Consider the following 24,085-nt stretch of genomic DNA (forward strand, 5'->3'; position numbering starts at 1 on the left):
GTATTAGTACAATTACTTTCAGCTAGCAAAAGTGGAAATAATGGCCAATTTCATTTACCTTGCTCGGTACGTTTTTTTTAATAGGGTTTAGTTTTGTACATGAGGAAGACAAATTTCTATTGTTATATACAGATTAGAAATGTAAACACTTAACACTTCCCACAACCACTGACTTCAGAATTGATTCTGAGTTATCTCAAAAAAGCATTCAAAGCTCCGGCATGACAAAGAGCACTACTGCCCCCTAATGAGCCAGCCCACAAAAGCTCCTCTGTAACAGTATTTCACGTCTTCCCTGAAAAAATTTCAAGTCATTGTATCTGTGAATTATTTTTAAAAAAGCTTTGTAAGAAATTAAGACAATGATTAAGAACATATATGCTAAACTAATGCCGAATTTCTGCACTAGAGGCACACACATAAGTTTGGGGAGAAAAAAAAGAAGTATCTAGGATTTTCAGATAACTTAATACTTAGTGCACAAAGAGACCACGAAGATGCAAAAAGGGCACAAAAATTATCCTCCAACACTTCTGTCAGTATATAAGCAGATATTAGCCAGTCTTAAACCTATTCTATATTAGGATGTAATCATTCAGCAAAAAAACCCTGCAGTTACCATCTTCACACCAACCCAGGCTTTTAAATTTTAGTGTCTGTAGCGTGAAAGCATCGCTGTGTCCTTCTTGTTGCACTGTTCTATCTAAATGCCAGTTACAAGTCTACTCTAGCCTTGTAATTATTGTAAAATAATTCTGATCTTGACATCTAGTTATACCCACAACGAGAAATAGAGAGGAAACAATACAAAAAATCCACTTCCTGAATTCCATTTGTAAAGGAAACGGACAAACTTTCCGTGTTACATAAAAGTGACATTTTTTTCTCATTTTTTAAAAAGTTGCTTTGCCACAGAATTCAATCTGTATGCAGTGCTGCACAATGCAGCTTGGACATAAAATATTGTCTGGTTCCTGTATTTGCATTTCAAAAATACAGATTGCAGTGAACTGCTGAAAAAAATACAACTGCTGCAAGTCCTGATGAGAAGCTCAAACATAAGCTATGTATTCTCTTTTATTCTACCATAAATCAGAATTTCCACTCACATAGTAAAATTACTATGACATAAATGCAACGCTAAAGCAGAACTGAGTTCTGATTTTTCCCCTCAAATCTTTTATACTGACTTTTTCATAGATAAACATTCTGACAGACACAGCAGAAGTAAAGACTCCAATTTCAATTAGCAACATAAGGTTAAAAGTAACTCATGTGTTTAATTTAAAACATGCTAGCTAACCAAAGATACAGATTTTATGAATAAAAAATTATGTTCGTTAGTGGGTTTTGGCACTGAAACACCACCAATCACTAAAATCCTTGAACTTAAGACTTTGAAACCTCCAAATACTGCTTTTCTGTGACCTCACGTACTATGTCATCATTCATATAAATACATCACGAGCACAGAAAGGTTGCACGTGATGAGTAGTATCTTACATAACTACAGGCACGGTAGTTACTGCAAGCTATTAGGCATTAAAAGTACCAGAAGTACCAATCCATGCCATGTGATTAAAATCATCTACAAAAATATTTGAGACACCTAAAATAACCATATTCCATGATATTTCCCTATTACTTTACAGTCCAAAGAGCTGGTAACACAGCTCTAAGTCTACCCAATATGTATGCTATTACATCAATACTTCACAATTTGAAGTCCTTACTATAATTATATGAAACACAAAAATGAAAACACTGGTGAGACTAACAACAATCAAGAGTTCCAACTCATGCCTCCAAACTTTAAACATAAGGTCATCACCACAACACATTCCAACTCTGCCAGGCATGTATTTCTTACCTTTGATTCTTCATTGCTCACTCCCAGCTCTAGCACAGCTCGAGGAGACTTCAGCTTCGCTTGCATGGACTCTGCCATTTGAAGATTAAGCTGCCATCCAATTGTTTCAAGCTATAAACCACAAATTTAGATTACAATCAGATGGTACAGAAGCACTCAGGTCAATTTTCAATATGGTGAATGGCCTGTGTCATTGAACATGATGTCAGGCTCTACAAATGTTAAGCATTTTTATACAACACATATTCTGCAAATTCCTGTGGACTCCAAGACAGATTTGCTTCTCTCTCTTGCCAACTTTATCATTTAAATTGCCTGTGACCCCCTGAAATAAAGCAACTTCATATGCCTCAGATCTGCTGGAACCAATCCATAAAACACAATTAAGGATCCAAAATAAAATAGTTTCCCCCTCCTTGTGGAAGTTTATCAGCAAAGCTGCAGATTCAATTTTATTTTATATTTATTTTTCTTTTAGGAAAAAACTACTGATAAATGGTAAACCCCCTAAAAATGGTAACTTCTTACTCAACAGACCTACCCACGTGTGTTCTACCATACATAGATGTTAATGACAAAAATAATTCTGTGCTGCTTTTTAAATTGTTACTACTAAAAACCAAAAACCAGTTGAGCATGTGAGCTGCAGAATTTTTAATAGAAAGCCACACAAAAATACTTTTTAATTGCTTTTTAATCATTAATCTAAAATGATATTCAAACATTATCAAGCTATACCTCACACATAAATGAGGTACACAAGAACAGAACCACAAGTCTTTAACGAAATAACCTACCTGGTCTTCCTGAATAAAGAAATACAGTAATAGTGAGAAAAGTAAAATAATAAGATAGTACAATAAGTAAGTGAAAGTAGAAATATAAAGTCTTACCATCTGGCAAGTTCATTTGCATACAAGTTTTTTAATCTAGTGTCTCCCCTCTGCTAGTAAATATTGTGGCTGACTTGGCTGACTTGGTAAAAGTGAAACCATGCCACATCTTAGTTAATCTCTTACCAGTCCAACAATTCAGCTAAAATCATTAACAGCATAAAGCCATCCCAGAGGCACTGTGCTGTGAACAGCAGAGAACCCAATACATGCCCTGCCTCCTATGTGACAGTAACCTCTAGATGAAAGATAGGAGAGAAAGTGAGTGGCAGAAATGTCTTCCATGGGCACAGCTCAAAGACAGAGTTTCCAAAATTTATTGCAGCTATATTTTTATTTATATTTACATTTATACATTAATGTATATTATACTGCATTTCTTTGTATATTGCATCGATGTTATACCAATTATATAACAAACACTGAAAGCCATATGACTAGGCATACCAAAAGCAAAATTACATATCATGATCTGTTAACCACCACTGCTAGTCCAAGATGGTTAGGGAGGTTAGCCAAGGCCAAGCAAAGTTAACGGAAAGACACAGTCTCAGGTTGACTTCATGTACAGCTATTGGAACAAGACAGTAGGAAGAACTTCAGCAGGTCAGCCTGCAGTCTGTCAACTGCTCTGCAACAAAAGCCTCTATTCAGGCTTCATTCTGCGGTAAAAATAAGGATGTTTACATATTAATCAAACTGATGAAAGCATGCGTACAACACAAACAGACACCGTTAAAATGCTGTAAATCTGGTCTAGCTCATTTTGTGGCAGGTGTAGCTTTAATACGCTATGCCCACAGCCTATGAACTAAAGATGCTTTAAAAGACAAGTTTTATAAGTCTAAAAGCAGATTAATTTTTAATCATAATTCTCTGTTTTGAATTCCTCTAACCTGATTACATCTTGGTGGATGAAAATAATAGGGCATTGCCCATCCCATTCAAAACTACAGCACAATCTGAAGTGGATTCTGTGGATGTGCTCAACTCAATCACACTAATGGGCAAGTCTGCTAAGCCCCTGTGCTGGCCAGTATCTGGAATCTTCCAGCAAATTATACCGGAACGACACAGCTGGAAAACATTTTTCACTCCACAAACTTCAATAAAACTAAGTAAAGAAATTATCTCTGGTTCTCTCAGGAGCATAAAGATCTTAGCAGCTTGCCTTACCCTAAGTTTTCCATCAAGAAAGAAGTTCAGTTCAATTAAAGAACCCTAGCAAAACTGATAATGGTGAACAGAGAAGGACCCAAATGCTGACTTATGAGCTAGTGATGGGAGCAACCCAAAGCAGGCAACAGGAAACAGTACCACCTATTCTGATAAATCACCTACCACTAAGTCAAACACTGAGACAGTGAGCAAGCTCTGGAATGCAATGGCTCCTCATACTGCAGTCACTAAGGTTCAAGTCCTGCACTCCTCCATTTACAAAGGACTTTCTATCAGTTACTTATACAGTTTATTATAGTAGTACAGAAACCAAGCTTTAGACAGGCTAGCAGTTTATCCAGGATTATAAAACAATGCCACTAGAGATAAGAACAGTATCATAGGCAGCCTGACTTTTCAAACTTTTCTAAAGCTGTTAAAGTGTACTGTACGTAGCATGAAAACCAAACCATCAAAAGTAAAGAAATCCAAATTTATGTCTTCTATTTCACTTTTAATACACATCTATCCAGGAATATTGTAGCGAGCTCGGAACAAATACAATATATGTGGCAGCACAGTGCCCTGAGTTTATAGCTGAAGAGCAGCCATAACTCTTTTTTTATACTCCTTCACCTTAAAATTACTTTGTTTTTCCTGTACAATTCATGTATCTTTTTTGTTTTAAATATAATTCTATAAGAACAAGTTTTGACTAACAAATAGCATGCTGCCTAGGGCTTCAAAATGGTCTGATTACTTATTTTCTTGAAAGAAAAATGTAACACTTATTTGGTTATGGCTGTGTTTACTTAGAACACATTCAACACCCTGAAATAGCAACTAACCTTTTGAGAGTGCTGACATGTTTCTGTATGGTGTTTGTGTCAAGGCACAGTACTTGATAGCCATGAAGTAGTACTATTTTAGCATTAATTTTTTCAAAAAATGAAAGGAGTACCAAATTATTTTCACTTCTGATACAAAACTTTTGATACAAAACATAACGTTGGGAGAGACTATATGACACCAGAATCTGAAATATATTATCTGAAAAGCATTTACTGGGGGGTGGGGGGGGCAAGTATTTCTCCATAACTAGCATGAAAATAAAGTCATGGCTTTAGTCACTGTAGACTTTTAGCTTCTTTTTACAATTTCTTATCAGCAGTTTAGAACTGTGCAAGCTACCTTGTCACTGCAACAAACACCATTGAAAATGTACTACCTAGCACTGTAAATTCTAACTGGTATCTCTGGCACTTATTTAACCTCAGGGTTATGTTTAGAAAACAAAAACCAGGTGCAAGCTGGAAAACAAGGAAAGGAAAAAACATAGATACTAACTAAAACCAATAGTAAGGACATATGAAAATCCTTCACATCTGCTCCATGAACCCTATGGCAAATGATTCAGGGCAACAAAGATAGGAGGAAGCTTTTAACAGCCCCTGTAATCCTCAGATCCCATGTCCATTTCATTCCACTCAGGCTTATGAAGAGGATAGCATGACAGCCAGGACTAACAGGCATGGAAGAAACTATAGCACTTCTCCCTTCCAGCTGTAGAAAAGATAAGGTGTTACACCCACTAAACCAGCTCTGTAGCCCCTACAAACACAGTGCATCTCAGTGGCCATCCACGACTGTCCCAGGGGCAGATCCACACTAGAGGGCTGCCACTTTCCCTAATATGAGAGGATCTGACCCTTCATCCGTAGATCACTAACGTCTCTACAGGTGCATAAATACATCATTTCTGGTTTGTCTCTCATGAAGTCCACGATATCCACAGTCTTTTTCCTCCAGTGTAAAACACAGGAGCTTCCAATTCATGCCCACTGTTCTGTCCACCAGACTACTTTCTGTACTAAACAGCAGAGCATAGTATTTTACATATTAGGACAAGATCATCAGCAATCTAACATAACTACAGCATAGTATTTGGGTGAAAGTCACCCTGCGCAAAAAAATCCAAGTCAAGTAAGCCTTCACAGCTTATCTGATGTAAAGTTTAAGCACAATCTCCAACCAAATAAAGGATTTCACATAAGCAAAATTAACATCCACAGAATCCACCATTTCCCCTCATCACTTACAGCCCATTCTGTTTTCACATACTATTGTGTCTTTCTTGCATATTTTCACCACAGTTCCGTACTTTCACTTTTGCTGAGAAGAAATTCAGGAAATCAGACAAAAAAGACAAGTTACTGTATTAGTTATCAAAAAATCAAACTAATTCTCCTTTCTCAACTACGTAAAGATATTTATCTTATAATTTTTAATGAGAAATCAAATAAATGTTCTTTGGCAAAGAATTCAGGCTAAAAAGGTCAAGCAGAAAACAATCATCTTAGCTATACAAGAACCAGCCTATCAGACTCAAAGAATTACGACTTTCAAAGTCAAGGCAGACTAGATATCCAGAATAGGAATGCTGTAGGGCTCCAACCTGAAGGACTAAGAACAAAGCCAAAGTGACTGAGAAACTCACATTGAAAAAAATGTTGGCAAGGCCCTCGATTTGAGAAAAGAAGAGGTAATATTGTGAAAAAGACAAAAACTAAAAGTGGAAACAGAATTTCAGAAAATGCATAAGCACCTAAAACGTCTTCCCTAATACTTCCAGCTTCAGCCATTCAAAACTTCCAGAGCAGGGTCCAGTATTTTCAAGGAGGGAGAAGGAAAAAGAGGTTTAAATGCTCGGTACCGGAGCAGGGAAAGGGGTTACTTTTTTGATTTTTGATTTGAGTGGTATACTGAGATTACATCTCCTGTCTGTCTCTACACTCATGAAGACTGGAAGCTTGTTTTAATTTTAAATGGAAAACTGTAATTTTCATATAAATTACCTACTTCTAGAAGGTGAAGGTTTCAGAAGGTCATCTAATATCATAACAAATCATTACAGGAACTATAGAAAATCACTACTACTGCCCTCAGAACTCACTGATGTGGCACAAACTGTTTACTTCTTACCACAATGTAAGAAGGATGCCCTAAGACCATGCAAATCACTATTTCAGCTCCACAGGTAATCCATGATTTGGCATCTATTTATCGCTTAGAAAGTGCTGTAAGCATTGACCTCAGCGAAAGTAGGAGTAACGACAAGTAAACAAATCACTGAACCTGCAAGAATTACATAAAATCAACATGACTGAGGTTTTTATAACCACCAGACATTTAGGCAGTTATGAAGTAGCTGATCACTTTACAGCTCAAATTTAGCATATTACGAAGATCTAATTATTTCATTCAGATTCTTGCACTCCATTCTCTTGGCAAGATTTGCTGCTTTCAGAACACCAACATTTCCCTAAATAGAATAAAATATTATGTACTTTACTTCTGTGTAATACTAAAACATAAAATCATAGTCTTCAGTTAATGAGGGAATAATTATATTCAGAACACATATATGATTCAGAACACAAAGGCAAATGCAATTAATCAGCATTATAGGTTAAATATGATTTAACAAGCCACTATAGATAAACTGGCTACAGGACAGTTCATGAAGATGCTGGCATATCTTCTATTAGCGTCTCAGACAAAGAAATGACTGTATGGATTCCAACAGAGAAGGAGGGAGAGAAATGCTGATTAGCATTTAGCAAAGAGCAAGAAAAGAATTCTCAAAATTAAGAGTTTCAAGTCTAAAAAGCAAGAAAAACAGACCTCTGGCCTGAACTTGTTAACAAGTCTGATGGACAGAGAATGCAGAAGCAATTCTAAATTAGTAGCAGTGTTCTGTACTTTTATGTTTATTGGGGAACAAATCTTACGAAAGCCCTGGATGGGAAAGGAACATATAGCATAAGCATAAGGAACATATAACATATAGCATAAGCATCATATGCAATTTGTGAAGTCTACTACTGTAACAAATGTGTTCCATATTGCAAAACGGTAATTGGTAGAAAACGTGGTAACCTTACCACTACATTCGGGAATCTTTGAAAATCCACTATATAATAATACAATTTGCAACAGTATTATTTCAATGGGGTATCTCTCCTATTGTCAACGGGTTATGGTTTAGTTTGTCTGTTTGGACCTTTTTTTTTTTTTTAAAAAAAGCAACAAAACCTCCCAACAACATGAGCCGCCTTAGAGAGCAAAAGGTTTTCAATACCCTGAAGCTCGTAAGCGGCTGTTGAAGCTTTCCAACATGAATGATGAGAATTTTAAAGCAAACTGAACTTGCGGCCTGCAGTCAGAGTTAAAAGCCTGCAAGAGTAACCTTTAGAATAACTAGGTCATGTGCTGTGAACATTAAGAAGAATGTGTACTAAGGAAATTATGGTATGATACTAAGTCTTATTAATCTAGTTCATAATGCAGGTATCAGTTCAGTTGAATTGGCCTCTAGTGACATTACTAACTTGGGCACAGCTGAAAATAAATCTTAACATCCCTTCTGAAAATTCAAATCTCAGCACAAAACTGAGTGCTTTTAATAGTACTACTTCTTGTGGTACTGGTTGTACTGAAGGACTTGATTAATATTGACATCCCTGTTCTCGGTTGCTAGCAGCTTCCTATGGCACAATGCTGGTTTAGACTTGCATAGCTGAGAACTAACACCCAAGTCTCCTGACTTTCAGTCAGTACTCAAAGAGCCACTTCAGGGTAGTTTAAGTGAAAGAACTACCTTCAAATAGCACCAGTGTGAGCAAAAACTATTAGATACTTTAAAGATGGAGCCTGACAAATTCAGAAAGTGCACTATATGATGTGGCTGCTTGCAGTAATGGGGAAAACTAACTACTCAGTATCTCTGCCCACATGTACCTTAGAAAGGAATCTAGCTTGCTCCCAAAGGCAACAATCACAGAAAGAAAAAATTAAATCCTGTTTTAACAAATGAAACCAGAATTTTGTCTATTTAACTCAGATACTAACTCACTCATTTCAGCTATTTTTCCCTCTAATTTGAGAGGAATAGGCCAACCGTAAAGATTAAAACATTTCAGGGAACAATCCGAAAGAGCTATTCATGTAATTTAAGACATCCATAGTATTACTCTCGTTGAAACTGTTATGAACAGTGAAGCAAAAGATAATGGGATATGAAAGACATCTTCAGCAAATCTTTTTCTCATATTATTACAACAGTATGTATCACACTAACGCAAAACATTTAAGAATGTTTTCCAGCTAACAAAATATTTTGATGAAATAAATAATCCATAACAGAAGATGGTGCAGATCTTTCACTTACAATATACTCATTTCAATTGTTCTAACCAAATAATCTAGAGGAAAATGAGTACGGCTATCCTTTCACTCAGTTTAATTCTTGAAAGAGTAACTCCTATAGGTCCTCCACTGAAGACCAAGCACTTCTCGTTTCCTTACAGAAAAAGAAAGTCAGAATACTCACATTTTAAAGTTTGGGGGCCCCCTCCCCTCATCTTTCAACAATCAAATTAGACAAAATGTACTAAGTCATAGTTACATAAATTAATATCTTTCATTTAAAGTACTGCAACAGATATATATGGTTTTAATAAATTAACTATCAGTTTTGTATGGATGGGAGAGAATAAAAGGTGTATTTCATGTTAAGAAAAGCATTGGTCTACAATGCACTACTCTTCAGACCTGTGCAATCACACCAACACAAAACTAGAGCAAACCATTAAGTCTGCTCTCTAAAATTTACAGCATAAGATGCCAATTCCTCTCCTCATCAGCACATTCAGCATTGCAGAATCAAAACTCCAAATCAGATATGAAAATGGCAATTTTGCCTCCTGTGATGACGAAAATAACTTAGGTAAGAGGCCAAGAGAAGAATAGCAAAACATGTCTGACTGAACTCCTTCAAAAACTCTCCCTGGCTGCTTAAAAGAAGAACGTTAGTGCAGCGGAGATGCCAGCAGGACGAAGTCAAAAGCGTACTCAATACAGGAAACAAATATTAAAAGAGAAAAAAAGGGGCACATTTTCAGGAGGAAGACAACGAGCAACAGGCACAATTTGCCAATCATCATAGGTAGGGTCTTCATCACAGAAATATTCTGTAATCAGGAAGAGAGTGTTTCCTTTTAAGATAAGCCACAGATCAAATACCAGTTTCCTACTGATGGGAAATTCTAGCACTGGGGGCAGGGGAGATGACTCCACAAACACATTGACTTCTATTCTCTATTGTTGCTACTAAATTCAGTTGTATTAAGGTAGGATGAGTATCTTCAAAGGGTTCTGAATGTTGCAGCTTCTTTTCAGCAGGTTTCCATGTAACAACTGCTCCACGGGTGAGGAAGTCTGCAGTGAAATAGCTGGATTTTCACATTGTTTGCGTAAAGTTTCTGACTACAGTCCTCTACCACATTTTAATAGCAATGGAAAAACCTGATGGTATACAGTATTTCAAAACCTGTCTCCTTACTGTACAAACATATTCAACTTCAATACAAGTTAGTATCCCCATTTTATAAATGCATTACTGAGGCATTTCGTGGTTTCAGTGAAAAGTACTCTTCAACGGCAGATTTAAAATCTGTAAGACTCAATTTTTATCCAGAGATACAACTCACAAATTGAAGGACCAGCATATTCTGCTGACAGTACTAGGCAAATCTTCAAATTAAACCAAAGACTCAGAGCAGGCAGCACAAAAACGGTATGTAACTATCCATAAAATCTTACGTACATCCAACCATCCGTAAAACAAAGTCAGGGTAAGAGGTTGGGTTTTTTTAAAAAGCATGAAAGTCTGTAATTAAAGATAGTCATAACACATATGCACAGTCAAGTTAAGCAGAGGTTGCACAGTCAACTACAGTGTCTCCTACTAAATTTTAAGACCAGATTTTGCAACCTTACTGATAGTTTTGCAATGTATCTTAGTCATGTTGTTGTAAGAAAATAAGAATCACTGGATGGATCTTATCTATCTAGTCACAATACTAGAATACAATGTTGAATCCGATTCTGCCTTAATCTTGCAGATACCTCAAGACCATCAGCAAGCAGACAAACAAAACAAGAAGGAAAGCATCAACTATGTTTTTCACCAGTAGACAAAAATAATATTATAGGTTCTGAAGTAGTACCACATGTTATGATTGTCTCTAACTAGAAATAGTGGTAGTTGTAACATAAGGGCAAGAAAAGAGTTGCATTGGATCAGGCAGACAGATAGTGAATTTACAGAATCATGTAAAAAGACTGACCAAATAGAACACAATTCCCAAAGGAAAAAATTCTGAAAGTTTAAAAAACAAACAGAAACTATTTATACGGCTTTGTATTGTAGCCTCAAAAGAAGGCACTGTAAGCTCAACAGACTAAAGACAGGTTCGGTCAAAGACCCAGTCAAGTGGTTAAACCAAGTGAGTGGGATAGAGAAGCACTGAAGAGAGCCACAGGCCATGCATCATGTTTGCTGTGCAACTCTTGGATCCCTCACGACAACTGTCCCTAGTGGCATCAGCAGCTTTAGGAGGCAGGAAAAAAAGAAAAAAAGAGCAATAAGTATTTTAATTTTGTAAACTGGGAGTTTCAGCTTGCAATTAATGCTAGCAAAAGCAAGAGGGGTAAGCCAAAAAGCAGGTATCTCAGTCACCTCTCAGAGAGGATCTGCATATTAAGAACGCATTAAAAATAGAAAAAAGACTGAGACTTGACTCTAAAAGGAAAATCTGCACAAATTACGTATCTAAAACCATCTTATTTGGTGAATATGTAAGATGACCTAGAGTCTTCATCCAAGATTAGCTCTCTCCTGAGGGTTTAATTTCCTCTGACCTCCCATTTTTGTCTGCAAGGATAAAGTCCTATTTCTCTTCAGCAAACCTTACTTCGCACATATGCCAGAAAAAGTGAACTTTTCAGACTTTTTCATTCAATATTCAAACAAAAACCTCCCATATTTTTAATCTCTGAATTAAAAAAAGTGAAAGACACAGCAAAAAGTATCAGTGTACTTCAAAAGGGAAGAAACAAAAGAAATACGACATGAAATTGGTAGAGCAAGACTAGCGCTAAGAAGCAACAATTTCAAAAGATTTTTCCCTAATTGAGGTTACTACTGCAGGTTTTCATCTTTACATATATTTTAACTGATAAGCAGCTAGCTTGAAAGCAAACAGAAAGAGACTATAGTGACAAACATTAGAAACAAGTTTCCAAAACCCTAGTTTTAGGGATTCACTTTATGCAAAAGTTAAAAGTGGTGGTGTGCTGTCTCTCTCTGGGAAATCTGCGGGCACACAGTTGCAGTAAAAATATGCCCCAGTCTACAAGCACCTATACAGAAAGGTCATAGCTGGTTGACTCTTTTATCTAGCAGAAGAATACACAGCAAGATCCAATGGTGGCAAGATGAAGTTAGGCAGATTTTAATTAGAGATAAGGCATACTTTTTTATTAACCATTAAAAATACTCTAGAAATCACAACCAGACCTGTTTCAAAAGCTCTTTTACATATTGAAGAAAAATTATGGTTTGTATTACACAGGAAGTTACACAAGATAAGTATGGTACTCTCTTATAATTTTAAAAGATGCTATTTTGCATGTAGGAACAGAACAAATACTTCAGATGTTTTTAAACATTCTCAAAATGTACCCTCTTCCAACCTTTACCATTTACACTTTCTTGCTAGAAGTCAGAAGAAGGTAAGAAGGATAGGAAGAAACTCATCTAAAAAATCCTCAAGAAGTAGTACCTAAACATTTTAAACAATGAAAATACCTATTAACAAGCTGGGCAAGTGGAAGATTAAACAGACTCAGTTGTGCTGTAGTTGGCTATTAAAATAAATCTCAGTAGGTATAAAACTGTCTCTTTACTACATCTTTCATCATTTGCATTCTCTTCACCACTGCCTGTGACGGCATCATATAATGCAAGCTGGTTCACAATTCATTGTGACAATGCCGGTAGGTATAACAGAGTCTTTGTGACCTCTGTTTGTCACTGTAAGAATGACTAGTGGATCAGAGACTAACAAGAAACCGAAAGATTCTTTCTGTTTGAGCTGTATTCCTCTTAATTTTGCATTTCTTCTAGTATCAGAAAGAACTTTTCCCCTCTGACACATACACACAGAGAGCATGCCAATTTTCTTCTTTTTTGTCATAACCACCATAGGATGCATGTGTTTCAGAGTTATTTCTGTAGATTTGCCAGTGTTTAGCAGAGGGAATTTAGCATATTCATATTACATATACACCCCTTACACCCCTTAGTAAGCAGGCCAGTTTCTGAGAAAACTACTTTGAGAGTTTTTCCCATATGGCTTCAAACAGCCAGTCAAGATACACAATTGACAGCTCTGACAAGAATTTTAGGTACGTAATTTCACTAGTTGCCTTCCTACGCATCATTATATTAAGTAATGCTGTCTGAAGGCTATAAAAAACTTCTCCTGCTCGGCAACACAGGATTCATCTTTTTTATTATATATATTTTAAAGATACCCTGAATAGCTTTCTGAAACAGGAAAGCTATGAGGCATTTAGCTTGACTTGCCTTTAAAACAGACAGATTTACACAGAGTACTAAATAATGTACAGAGAACATAATATAGGGTGAGCGGGAAGAGGAGAAAAGCAACAGAACTGATAAAAAATTGCCATGAGAATTCAGAGTGAACGCTACTAAAAAGCCAGCTCTTGTTCACAGAGAGGAAAAAATACATTTTAATCTGATTGCATGTGTCCTGACTTCTAAACTGGTACGCTACCAAGCAAAGACTTAAAAATTGGATCAGATTGATATCAGACTATTATTCTTGGCCTATCATTCTAGAGGTCAAATTAAGAAAGCGTTCAAAGAAAAAAACTGATACAAACACCATCATTCTAATTGACTAGGATTGTATTATACAGCAGAAATAATAAAATAAAGGGACTGCCAAAAGAGTAAAGATTCAAAGAACCAATTAATGCAACAGGAGAATATACATAATTAATAAACCTGTGCAATTGAAGACCGCCTATAGGTCAGTGAAGAAAAATGAAAAAATGAAGTGAGAAAAGAAATACTATTAAACAGTACAGCTTTAGTTTAACTCTATGGTTTTATTCATTTCTCAGGACAATAAACTCATCTAAGCAGTCTGGACCAAAAAAATTTCAAAGACCTATGTTCAAAAAGAGTACTTTTTCTCTAACAATTAGAAGTAGTGTTCAAAATGCCACAGAAAACTTCACCTAATCAGTATTCTGGGAAATATTTCTTCTGTTGCTCTAACAAACTCGATTTGGCTTGTCATCCTAATGAAACTATCAGTCAGCGCATTACCACTTACATGTCTTGCACAGAACTTACAGACCAAGAACCCAGAATACTAGTTTTTACCAACTTATAGTTTGCAGGTGAGAACAGAACCTGATTTAAGAGAAATAACACATCAATACAAGTGAAATATTTTTAAGAAATTACTTGTCATAATAACTAGTGGTCTGAAGTCCAAATCTCAGCACCGCTGCAAGTCAAAAAATGCACTCGTCTACTGTCTCAAGAACAAGGATGAGCCAAATTAATTCATAATATCATGAAATAATAATCCTGGACAGTCAGCTACCCAGTAGTTTTGGCCATAAATTAATCAATCCACAGGTCTTCCTTCAATTTGTGCAAAGGTTCCAATGTTTGCTCAATGTGTAAACCATACCTCTAAAAAAAGAAAATTGTCTACCATTTTTTATTGTCTTAAAATAGAAATGAAAGACTATTGCCTGGTGTTTCTGTGTACACTACAGAACACTGACCTAGTGGCAGCATTTCAATACTTCCAGAATAGACAACTTCTAAATACCAAGTGCCAGGAGAGACTCAGAATTATTTTGCTACTCGTATTTTAGTAAAACACTTCAAAACAAAGATAAAATTCCAATTAGATCTTTGTTAGTTACATTGTAAACTCTGTCTTGTACACAGTTTCCCTGAACACCCTAATGCTGGAACAGAACTATCAGGACCTCAGTAATACTAATCACGACCCCGATTCTGCACTCGGATCCGGATAAGCAAACCCATGCGTACACCCACTAAAGTCGTTATAAAGAAAATTCAGAGTTGATAAGCATACAGAAAAGCACGTAGGAAGCGAAACTATGGAATATTCATACTTTTCATACATACTACAAATTAATACGTATTCCTGCACATCACCTGAATAGGTCAGTAAAAGTCCCTACCAAATATGCAGTGACAACCAAAAAGCTTTTAATCATTTTTAAGAGAGTATGAAAGAAAAAGATCTGTATTCCATAGAATCATAGAATGGTTTGGGTTGGAAGGGACCTTTGAAGATCATCTAGTCCAATCCCCTGCCATGGGCACAAACATCTTTCAGTAGATTGCATTGTTCAAAGCCCCATTCCAACCTAACTTTGAGTACTTAGGATAGTGGGGCACCCACAAATTCGGTGGGCAATCTGTTCCAGTGCCTCACCACCGTCATTGTAAAAAATTTCTACCTTATGTCCAACGTAAGTCTACCCTCCTTCAGTTTAAAACTGTTGCCCCTTGTCCTGCCACTACAGACCCTCGTAAAAAGTCTGTCCTCATCTTATAAGTCCCCTTAAGCACCAAAAGGCTGCAATAAGGTGTCCCCAAAGCCTTCTCTTCTCCAGGCTGAACAACCCCACAGACCCTCGTAAAAAGTCTGTCCTCATCTTATAAGTCCCCTTAAGCACCAAAAGGCTGCAATAAGGTGTCCCCAAAGCCTTCTCTTCTCCAGGCTGAACAACCCCAACCCTCTCACCCTGTCTTCACAGGAGAGGTGCTCCAGCCCTCCGATCATCTTCATGGCCTCCTCTGGACTTGCTCCAACAGGCCCATGTCCTTCTTGTGTTGAGGGCCCCAGGGCTGAATGCAGTACTGCAGGGAGGATCTCATGAAAGCCGAGTAGAGGGGCAGAATTACCTCTCCTGACCTGCTTGTCACGCTTCTTTTTATACAGTCCAGGACACAACTGGCTTTCTGGGCTGCAAGCAAGTGCACACTGCCAGGTCGCATCCTATTTTTCACCGACCAGTACCCTCAAGTCCTTCTCAGCAGGGTTGCTCACAACCCCTTCATTCCCCAGGCCACGTTCATACTGGGGGTTGCCCCAGCGCATGTGCAGGATCTTGCACTTGGCCTTGTTGAACCTCATGAAGTTCACATGGGCCCACTCCTCAAGCCTATCAAGATCTCTCTGGATGGCATCCCTTCCTCCTAGCTTACCAACTGCACCACCCAACTTGGTGTCATCCACAAATTCGCTTGAGGGTGCACTCAATCCCATTATTGCATTGATGAAGACATTATGTAGTGTCCAGATTCCTGAGGGAGACCTTTATTATAAAGCCATCACCTAAAGTATTAATACTCCAGGTAAGCCCGTATCATACTCTATTCACAGTAGTTTCCTCCAAAATACAGCAGAAATACGTCAGAGACAGGTAGCATGAAGGATGACAAGCAGGAAACTTCCATGGAATGACAGTGAGGAATCACAGACTATGTAGCTTAAAATAAAAGCAAGAAAGATCATACTCTCCTTTAGTATAACGAAAAAATAGATATACATTAAAATCAAAAGATAACAGATATACCACTTTTAAAAAACATCAACACATATTACTTTTCCCTCAATGGTGGAAAAATCAGAAATCAGGCAAGTATACAGCCTGAAACTTCCAGGTTTATTAAGTAGGATATTTCACAAGTGATAAACAATCATCTTTGAGGGTATAAGACAGATTCTAAGTCATAAGGTAAGGCATAAGTTTCCATCAAACAGGTTAACTAGAGGATGCTACCCCTGTGCTTCCACTCCAGGTGCCAAAGACTGGATACACAATGAACAGACTTTCTGATTCTGTACAGTAATTTCTATATTCCTGGAACCTGAATCACTAACAAAACTACAAGGTATGCTTGACCAGAAGAAGCATCATTATGAATCCAACTTCACACAGAGCATGAATAAATCAGTCTTAAGAAAAACACCAACCAACCAACCCCCAAAAATGCCCCCCGCAAACACCAATCCTCAAGATTCCTAAGGAAAGCAAATGTCACTTCTATCTTCATGAAGGGCAAGGAGGAGGACCCAGAGAACTACAGGTCAGTCAGCCTCACTTCAGTCCCTGGGAAGATGACAGAACAACTAATCCTGGAAACCATTTCCAGGCATGTGAAAAACAAGGTGACTTGCTATAGTCAGCATAAATTCCCAATGGGGAAGTAAGCCACACTTGACTAACTTAATAAACTTCTACAGTGAAATGACTGGCTTGGTAGACAAGGTGAGAGCAGTGGATAGGGTCTATCCTGACTCCAGGGAGGTCTTTGATACTGTGTCTCATAAGGTCCCCATAGACAAGCTGTTAATGTATGCTGATGATGCAGACAGAGAGGTGACTTGAAAACTGGCTGAATGGCCAGGCGCAGAGGGCTGTGATCAGAGGGACAAAGTCTAGTTGGAGGCCAGCAACTAGCAGTGGCAAATATTGGGTCCAGTCCTGTTCAACATTTTCATTAATGATGTCGCTGATGGGCCTGGCACCAGTACAAGCTGGGGGTCACTTAGTTGGAAAGCAGCTTTGCAAAAAGGGACCTGGTGGTCCTGGTGGACACCAAGTCGAACAAGAGCCAGCAACGTGCTCCAGCAGCAAAGAAAATTAACGGTATCGTGGGCTGCATTACGAGGAGTATTGCCAGCAGGCTGAGGGAGGTGATCCTTCCCCTCTACTCAACAATGGTGAGGACACACCTCGACTACTACAACCAGTGCTGGTCTCCCAGTACAAGAGAGACATAGACATACTGGAGAGACTCCAGCAAAGGGCACAAAGATGATTAAGCATCATTCCTACAAGGAAAGCTTGAAACAGCTGGGACTTTCCAGCCTGGAAAAGGCTTATTAATGTGTATAAATACCTGGAGGGAGGGTGTAGAGAAGACTGAGCCAGGCTCTTTTCAGTGGTGCCCAGTGACAGGACAAGAAACAACAGGCACAAAGTGAAACACAAGAGGCTGTGCCTGAACACAGGAAAACACTTTCGCACCTTTGGTATGACTGAGCACTGGTACAGGGTGCCCAGGAGGTGGTGGAGTCTGCATCCTCAGAGATGTTCAAGCGCTGTCTGGATATGGTCCTGAGCAACTGGCTCTAGGTAGCCCTACATGAGCAGAGGGGTTGGACAAGATGTTGGACAAAACCTCCACAGGTTCCTTCCAACCTCAACCATTCTGTGATTCTGTTGCTGGCAATTATGACAACAGAAATGACACACTCTTTTTCTGTACCTAATATTGCTTCTGTGAGAAGTGAACAATGCAAATCAGAAACTCATACACAGCCATGTAAACAAGTACCTATACAGAGGGCACATTTATAGGATCAATTGTTTTACATGCCATACCTGTATATACCTGTTGCAGACAGTATTAATAATTCAATGCACATCTCTTTTTATAAAGAAGTTGCTATAGTCTCTAAATCAATCTAAATACCTAAAATGTAAATCTAATCTAAATCGCTACCACTCTCATCTAATCATTTTTCAGGATTCAAATTTTTTTTAACTTTAATTCAATAGATGTTGATGAATGTTTACAGCAAGTTGGCTCCTACAACGTACCACAACTAAGAGAATAATTTGCCCATTATTTCTCAAGGTACAGAAAGACAACACAGCATATATGTGCTGACATGCAATTACTTATAGAATATAGAAGGAAACAACAAAAGGATCATGCAGTCATCTACTGCACCCATAACACATTACGAGTTCTTCTTCCATTATCCTATGCAATTTTTAAACTATTATATCTGTGTGTGCTTTGTTAGCAGAATAAAGACTTAATTTAGCAATTAGTTTTGCAAACTTTATCTTTGAGTTAAGGAAAAGGTCTCACAAACTTCGAGTTTTTCACTCAAAGTCTACAGGATTAAGACTTTACAGGCTTTCAAAATAGAAAATAAATTCAAGTTACAACTCAAATTATACCTTAAGATCTGCACTCACACTCAAACTGATACTTAACTTGTTATCTGAGCTAGGAAAAGAAAAGAAAAAAAGGGGGTGTGAAAATAATGATTTAAGCAGACAGAGGCACACACCTGTATTTAAACCTGCTTTCATGCTAAAAAACAAGTTTTGCAGTTGCTTTTCTGCAAGTTTAATTATAAGTGACAGTTTAAAATGCTTTATATAGGATGTAACATAGTAACAAAGTGCCATTCTATTATATGAGACGGTGCTGAAGTCACAAAGAATCTCCAAAACTGTAACATACACCATTATATAACTGTAACATACAACATTATATGTTGCAGGGCTCACAAAACTGCAGACAAGAAACAGAGCAATGTCATCCCCAAACCAGGTCACTGAAGGACCACCAGTGTCTATGGTACAAGCTGCAAATGAAAGAGGATCAAAGGTGTTTTTATTAGTTTCTCATAGGCTGAAGACCAGGAGTAAAGTATGTATTACTGTATAGTCTCTCTGAAGAAAATCCTCAGACAGCTGCTTTGTCGGGTATCTTCAGAATTACCTTCCACTCTGCATATATATGTATGCTGTATTTTGAAAAGTTAGCCTTATAACCTTCCATGATTTCACTTGGTTTTCAGATTACTCACCTCCTTCAATGGACAGTCATACTTGCCTATATACTTACTGTATCACTGACCATTTAAATCTTGGGACTTGTATGCTTCACATTGGTAAATATTATCTCAAAACAACAGAAGTCGAAAGTATCTTGTTCAACTCATGAGCGCATTTTACCCTTGCCTATTGTAAAGCATGTTCACGAACATCTCCAAATGGTATGAAGGTTGCATTACTTTACATTGCTAGTAGTGCGCATATAGCCAGGTTCCAACAGTTACAGCAGCTCAGCTAACATGTAACATCTCTTTAAGACAACGGAACTGCACTGCCCCAATGACATTTATCCACTACCTTGCAAGTACCCTTTTTATTCTCCAGTACCTTGGCTTGTCACAAACTTTGTATTTCAGTTTAAACTTCTTGTTCTAAACCAAACCTATACAGCTTTAGTCCCTCAGAAAAAAACATTACCTTCTGAGGCGTCAAAACCCTCCGCCTGAACTTTTCAATCGTATCCTGACCTGCAGCCGCCCATGCACTGGCAAATGCTTCAGCTTTGTCTTGATCCAGGTGAATGTTTTGCAGCTGCTGTTGCAATGAAGCAGGCTTCAAATTATGATAGACTGCCTGTTAAAAGGAAAAGTAACTGCTGTTGTTGAGTACTGTTCTACAAGTTGTGCCAGATACATTCCATGACAGATGGCAACCATGCTCACACAAGATTTTTACTAGCAACTCTACTGTGGGACTGCAAGCACCCTGTTCATCTTAACACTCTGATTGAGAAGACAGAAAAGTGTAACTATGTCAAAATGCAATATTACAAATTACTTTCTCAAGCTAGAAAAACAATGAAAAAACTCATATACAAGCTAGATCTGAGTATATGTATATGTTCCATTGTACATAATGACATATCAGCTATCACTGAAAAAAACCTGGGCTTTGAAGTTAATTGTAACTGTGAAAAAAGGACAACTTTTCCAAATTTACACTGTTCAAGCCTGAACTACAAGGTAATATTCTGAGATAGGAACAATTTACCAAAAAAGCTAAGTTAAATATTACCTCCCTACTAGCATCAATTTTTGTGGTAAACACTCTATATAGTATGCTGGTCTCCACTTTCAAAACTGGACTCTCATCAGCACCAGGTCAGGGAAAAAAAAAAAAAAAAGAAACACCATAAGTGGTAAAGACTATGCAGCCATCTTATTATTTATAATGTCTCCATAGACCACAGGGCAGTTAAAAAAGTGATGCTCAGACAGAACAAGCAGCTACTTAAAAGCAGAGCGGTCAGCAGGCAACAGAATCCTCATACAACACATATTCCATCTGGGACTCTTTTTTGGGGCAGATTATTAATATCCTCCCTTTCTTTTTCTTTAAATACAAAAGAAGTCCTAGAGGAAACTGAACTGCTTTTTCCGTCCACCTTCAGTAATTATCATATAAATTAAGCAGTCTGATGCAATTAGGACCAGGCAATAAAACAGGTAAGTTTGCTGTTTGGCTGAGATGAAAACTCAAAATTCCAGTCTGGATCTAACATCAGGTTTCATTGATTTTTTGGTGGATAGGAGCCATGGGGAGGACTCTTTGCTTGTTTTCTTTCTAACGCTGTGGAATTTGTTAACTAAGTGAACTAATCATAAATTGACATGTGTAAGAAAGAACAAGATTCAAATCCCATAACAGACCATCAGTATGCACACCCTCTGCATAGATGACCCTTACTATACTTGCATGAAATGGATAACGTCACAGCTGTGACAACTTTTTAGAAAGTTACCATATATACCAGGGAATCCATTGGCTTCCCACCCTGAATAGTGGTACGCTGTAGAACCAGAAAACTTTCCCTGTTCAGAAGATATTCAGCTCTACACCATGCAGTCACCTACTTACTCAGATACTACAGCTACATCAGGTGCACCTATTCACCTAAGTACAGGTTGCTTCTGTGAATGAAAATGTTCAGTAACTGACACTTCATGTAACTTAAGCAGTGCTCGATAATGCCATCTAGTATTTTCCTTACAAGAATTAAAAAAATGCATGGCTGGCTTGCTTACAGTGAGTAAGAGGAAAGACTATACCTCATAATTATCAGCATTTCTCTTGGAGTCATGCAGAGCTCACTTCCACCACCTATATTTACATTAGCTGGAAACTCACTCCACAAATACAACAATTCCAATCCAAATCAGGAAGACATGAAAACAAAAGTAGTAAAATCATGCTCCCAAAATATACACAATATACTACAGATACATGTTTTCACTAATTCCTTTTTAACTTGACTTTTATATTTTTGAAATCTACAATCAGATAAAAAAACCATATATTTATCAATCCATAAAGATAAAAACAAGGTACCTGTTCCAAAATGAATGATATAGTTTCAAGAACTAGATGAAGATCTTGCTTTTCCAGCGAAAAAGCTATTTGAAGTTTTTCTTCCTCCTCTTCACTGAAGCTACTTTCAGCCTGAAGCACAAAGATGGTTAATCCTGACATTCCGTTTAGCTACCAAGAACATGCTTAGCAAAACAAGATCTTTCTCCCCATTTTTATAAACATAGTGGCTGTCTAGTTGTTTCTAAACAGAAATAACAAAGTAAAGCTCTTTTCCAACAGAAAAATACAATGCAATTCCTCTCACTGAAAATCAAAATTAAAAGTCAATGGTATCACATGAGAAGTTATCAGGACTACTTGAAATACATCACAAGAAAATGCTTTCTCTTTGCACCTGAGAGACACTAAAAAAACATTTTTCTTTCAACTATCAGATCATCTCCAACAATCTTTTATAAATAAAAATAAGTATTAAGTGCGTTGTCTGAATCAGACCCCAAAGAAAACAGAAGGTAAAACTGTAGTGAAGTTAGTTATATAAGCTTCTTCCACTCTGGATACTCTTCTGAAAACCACCTATGCTTTTACAAATGAAATAAAGGCCTAATGTATGCTTATTTTGAAAGTCAGATTTGAATCTATAGCCTACCGTATTACTGAAAATTACTGAGAACATGCTGTACTTTTAAAATACAGCAGTTCTATTTATTATACTACAGCAAATTAAGTAGTAATTTAAATGCAGATATTGCCATCTTTTAAAACGCAATTACTAACAAATCTATGCTACAGACATCAAAACACTATATTTAGACCACTTAGTAACCCAAAATTGCAAAGCTACAGAAAAAAGCAATTCAGCTGTCAGAATAAACAAAATGAGGCAATTACACAAAAACTTCAATGATCACAATGTTTATAACAAGAGTAACAAAATGGAAACATGATTTGAATCATTAGCTGCTAGAAGGAAATGCAGAGCTCTGAGTATCTGCTTTTTTAAGGCAAGTAAGTTTATTTAAAGCTTCAAGTAATTTAACAAGCCCTAGAGTCTTTGGACTTTGGAAAGGCCAACTGAACAATTCATGAGATTGACTGAGTGGGCTAAGTTACAAAGACTGCTCCAGCTCATGTAAACGCTGATTAAAACTGTGAAGGCTACTAAACTGCTATCAAGTAGTGAGAGAAAAAAAAAAAAAAAAAAAAGAGGTCGGTGACATTTTCTAGTTACCAATGAGTTAATACCCATGCAGAACAATTGAGAAAACCCTCTGCAACAGCACCATCCAAGCTAGTAATTTTGGTAGGAAAAGAATCTGCAATTGAATCAAATAATCAAACCAATTCTTATAGTCTCAGATTTACGACCTTTAATACATTTGTATTTCCTAACCGTGCTGCTCCTAACCTGTAATATTTTAACGTTTGGTTTGTATATATATATGCATATAGAAAACAAAATCTGTATTTGTTTTTATACTTTTTCTGAACACAAAAGAAGGCAATGAACAAAATCTGACACTGAAAGAGTAAGAAACTCAAAAAATAATTTCTGTTTTAGCATTTATCTTACAGTTTCCCCCGCAATGTTTAGTGACATAGTTAGATTTAGTCTCCATTTGACTTTTTGACACTGTGCAATGAAATTGACTACTGATTTTATTTCTCTATTTCTTTATTTATTTTGCAATTAAAAAAAAATCTCCAACTTCTGTAAAGATGACAAAAATGTTCACTAAAAGTTATGGACTTTAGTTTTAACCTCAATTCCACAGACAGCTTTGGTTGATGCACATACATAAATGTGAAAAAAAAAAAAATAAAATATGCATTTAATGTTTCCCTTCCGAGGACAAGATCAGAGTTTCTGCAAAAAGCCAAGGAACTTGAGTCTCCTCTGGGAATGTGCTCATAGACACCAGCACCTGGAGACGATGAAAGTAGGTTATAACAAGCATTACTGGTTCTCACGCCATTCACCTTCTGCCATTCATTACTGGTTCTTATTTGATCCACCTGAAATAGTTCTGAACAGTTAGTGATAAATGAAATTAAGATTAAAAAAAAAAAAAGAAAGAAAAAAGGAAGTAATTGTCCCTTAGGGCGTCTCATCTGTCCCGAAAAGGCGACTTCGTAGCACTTGGGCAGAGGAGGGGCACAGCTCCTCTGGCCCGGCACTGTCCCCTTCCCGGCCCACAGCAGGAGAGGCCGGGCT

At 37.3% G+C, this 24,085-nt stretch overlaps 1 protein-coding gene across 1 annotated transcript; it reads right to left on the reverse strand.

Moving 5' to 3' along the window:
* Positions 1-1,870: 1,870 nt before the first annotated feature.
* COMMD10 (COMM domain containing 10) lies at positions 1,871-22,029 on the reverse strand (the record flags this gene model as incomplete). The annotated part of the gene is made up of 3 exons (XM_009701267.1): positions 21,889-22,029; positions 19,978-20,133; positions 1,871-1,981 (listed from the first exon to the last, which is right to left on the reverse strand). Coding segments are annotated over exons 1-3 (408 nt in total), but the record flags the coding sequence as incomplete, so codon positions are not given.
* Positions 22,030-24,085: the final 2,056 nt, after the last annotated feature.

This window comes from Cariama cristata, unplaced genomic scaffold, assembly GCF_000690535.1.
Source record: "Cariama cristata isolate BGI_N322 unplaced genomic scaffold, ASM69053v1 scaffold19215, whole genome shotgun sequence".
In the NCBI taxonomy this organism is placed as follows: Eukaryota; Metazoa; Chordata; class Aves; order Cariamiformes; family Cariamidae; genus Cariama; species Cariama cristata.